Source organism: Elaeis guineensis, chromosome 2 (genome assembly GCF_000442705.2).
Source record: "Elaeis guineensis isolate ETL-2024a chromosome 2, EG11, whole genome shotgun sequence".
Taxonomy (NCBI): Eukaryota; Viridiplantae; Streptophyta; class Magnoliopsida; order Arecales; family Arecaceae; genus Elaeis; species Elaeis guineensis.
The window spans coordinates 104,831,457-104,834,856 of NC_025994.2; the positions used below are offsets into that span (position 1 = coordinate 104,831,457).

The 3,400-nt window shown below is 40.4% G+C and overlaps 1 protein-coding gene across 3 annotated transcripts; it reads left to right on the forward strand.

Moving 5' to 3' along the window:
* Positions 1–731: 731 nt before the first annotated feature.
* LOC105045754 (protein PLASTID MOVEMENT IMPAIRED 2) lies at positions 732–3,400 on the forward strand. Of its 3 annotated transcripts, none has more exons than XM_073252506.1 (4): positions 732–872; positions 967–1,133; positions 1,225–1,362; positions 1,501–3,400. In XM_073252506.1, the coding sequence occupies exons 2-4, from the start codon at positions 1,131–1,133 to the stop codon at positions 3,247–3,249; spliced, it is 1,890 nt and encodes a 629-aa protein (XP_073108607.1). In that variant the 5' UTR covers positions 732–872; positions 967–1,130; the 3' UTR covers positions 3,250–3,400. The 3 variants fall into 3 exon arrangements, with proteins under 3 accessions (XP_073108607.1, XP_073108608.1, XP_010922459.1); XM_073252507.1 differs by having other exon boundaries at positions 734–872; positions 967–1,093; XM_010924157.4 differs by having other exon boundaries at positions 743–1,093.

The following is a 3,400-nucleotide window of genomic DNA, read 5'->3' on the forward strand; positions in this document are numbered from 1 at the left end:
GTATGATCTCCTCTTGTAATTTTTCTCTTTTCTCATAGTGAAGCTTGCATGCCTCATGGAGATGAGTCTTTTTTAGTTAATCCATGTATTTGATTATTTCTGTTTTATTTTTTCTTTCTTCCTGTTATAACGTGCGGTATCATAAAGGTCCTCTGGAGGTAGTATTTTGGTCAGACATCCCCAATACTAACTTCTAAGATATTTCTTTATATTGAATGAGATGAAAGGGGGTTGAGAGGGAATATGCTTTATCATCAGTTTCTGCGGGACTGTTTCCCAAGTAGTTTTTCCATTTATTCCTACTCGTTAAATTAAATTTAGGTTGTATTAGTTTGAAAGTTTAATTGCATATACTTATGATAAACTCATTCTAAAATCTAGGTTCAGTAGTTCAATAAAAAAATTTACATAAATTTTGCATATTGCTTGTATTAAAACTTGAGCATGAGTTGTAAAAATATTTCCATAATATTTTAATCCAATGACAAAAAAAAATCCAATTCCCATTTTTCCCCCTTCACAAAAAGAGGTTGGAGATGGTAAACTGATCTTACCTCTTTTATTTTATTTATTTATTTATTTTTTTTTTTTTTTTTTTTTTTGGCAAGCTCCTCTTGATAAAAACATACATTTCCCAAGATGTGATAATGCAAAGCCCAACTTGCCAAAAAAAGGAAGCATGCTTATACCCTAACCTATGTTCTATCGCTATGGTACATGCATTTGATTGACAATGAAATTATGAAAGCCTCCCTAACTAATTCAAATGGTTCCATTTATGTGACCCATGGGGGAAAGCAGGAGGAAGTACATTGGAGCCGGAGATTTGTGCGGTCAAGTTTGTCTTGCCTATGTGCAAAGCAGATAACCTTGTAGGTTTGGCCAAGGAATATTACCCAACAATAGCTTTATACTAAGAACCTTGCTAACAATCAGGTTTCCATCCTACTTCTTTTCCAATTTCAGTGTGAGCATTGGATGCGAGCAAGGCATCACTGAAAAGGTTCTACAGCTCATTCTCAAAGATCCCATGCTAAATTTTCTCTAGACCCATATCACCCAAGCAAACAGCACAAGGAAGGCTCAGCCTCAGGTTTCTATATCTCTAGTTCTCTACCTCTCCTCTCAGCATGGTCCTCTCTTCTTCTTCTTCTTCTTCTTTCTTCTCTCTCTCTCTCTCTCCAATTTTTCCTCTCTAATTTCTCTATCTTTCTGATAATATAGCCTGAAAATCCAATGGATAGCACAAAATTTGAGAGGCCACAAGGAATTGGGCCAGTGAAAGCTGCCATCAGCCTCTACGGGGAAAGGATCCAGGGAAGAAAGCCAGACAAGTACAAGACCCAGCTCCCACTCAAAGAGGTATTACTTGTTGCATAGCTTTGCGCATGTATCTTGTTGGAATTTATCTCGGCTTCTTTTTGCCATATGTTTCTTGTGGATGTGTACTGTTTCCTTGATCCAAATGACTAAATTGAGCTCAAAATACATATTCTGAAGGATTCGCATTCAGTAACCGGAGATCTCCACCGGGCAAAAATGGATATTGGAAGGCTGAATGAGACCAAAAATTTTGCTGAAAAAGAGAAGGCCCGGGCAGAATCCGAACTGTATAGGACGAGGAGCAGAGCTAAAGAGCTGGCTCTCCAAATTGACGAGTCCAATGCCAAAGCAAGGGAGCAGAAACTAGAGCTTCAGTCGATGAGGAAGCCAGAGTTTGGTGATGGTCAGTATGCTGAAGTGATGCAGGAACTGAGTACTGTGAAGAAGGAGCTGAGCAGGCTGAAGCTTGATGTGGCCTCTGCTTTAGAAGCAAAGGCTAAAGCTGAGAAGGAAACTGAAGCCTCTCGTTCCAAAGCTAGCTCCTATTCCCGATCGGTCAAAGGACTAAGAAGGGAGATATATGCAGCAAATGAAGAGCATGTTCTGGTGGAGCTTGCCCGGATCGAAGCTGAAAGAGAGTTTCGAGAAATAGAAGCTCAGAGAGTGGCTGAAGCTGCTCAGTTTGCTAAGAAGATTGAAGCCACTAACAAGAAAATTAAGGATATCAGCAATGAAATCAACCTTGCCAAGGAGCTCGAAATGAAGCTTGAAATAACAAATTCTGATATCAATATCTTGCAGAATGAAATGGAGTTGGTTCGAGCAATGGAGAGGAAGCATCAGAAGAATGATTTGTTCAAAGATGTGAATAAGACAGTGGAAGAAGAGTCAGAGAGCCGGTCTATGCTACGATCAGCAGAGGCTGAATTGAAGGCAGCAAAGAAAGAATTAGCTTCCATCAAGGAGGAAGGATTTCAGCTCATGGCTTCCATGGATCTTATAAGAGAGGAGCTGATGCACACTGCTGAAGAAACCAAAAGACTAAAGAAACTAGAAATGAAAACAGACTCTACTGTTCAGCATCTTAATTCCAAGCTTCTGAAAGCCAAGTCTAAGCTGGAGTCTGCCACACGAGCAGATGAAAGGGCTAGAGCAATAGTTTCCAATCTCTCAGCTGCGCTGCAACAACTGCATACAGAGGTAGAGTCGGCGAAAGAAGAAAAGGAACTTGTTAGCGAAGAGACAAGAAGTATCAAAATGGAAATTGAGAAGACAGACTTGGACATTAGCTCGGTGGAGGAAAGATTGCAAGCTGCTGTCCGAGAGCTTGAGGCAGTTAAAGCATCAGAAGCGGTTGCACTCAAGAAGCTGAGGAGAGTTACTGAAAGAACCATCAAATCAAGAGCTTCATGGATTCTATCCAGCTCTAATATAACTATATCCAAATGTGAGTATGATTATTTGAATAAGCGTGCAGCAGATGCTCAAGTTGTTGCTGAGAAGAAGGTGGCGGCAGCTCAGGCATGGATCAAAGCACTGAAGGCTGGAGAGAAAGAGATACTGATGAAGACTGAGCTTGCTAAGAGGGAGATTAAAGAGCTCAAAGGTGTGGAAGACCGAGAGCTTTGTGACATGGAGAAATCATTGGCTGCTCAGAAGACTCTTGAAGAAGAACTATGTAATTGGAGACAGAAAGAGAAAGAGGAAGATATTTCTAACCTGAAGCTTGTGGTAACAACACCAAGGAAATCCCTCAGAGGGAATGGAATACCAGCAGCATCAAGAAGAGCTAAAGTGAGAAGGCTGTCAAAATCATCAGGATTACGATATACTCGCTCCCCATCTTTTACTATTAAGAAGAAGAGGAAGGTAATGCCCAGTTTAGTCAAGTTTCTAAGAGATCGGAAAACGGGGAAGCATGAATGAGCTACAGGTATGTTGGGCAGACTACAAGGTCTGTATCTTGCTGATATGCCTACGCCTGTTGCTAACTTCAGAAAATTGTATGCAGCTACTTCCATGTTTTGTTTTCCCCCTCTTTAATTTTCTTCTTCTTATCAATCAACTTATTTGTTAA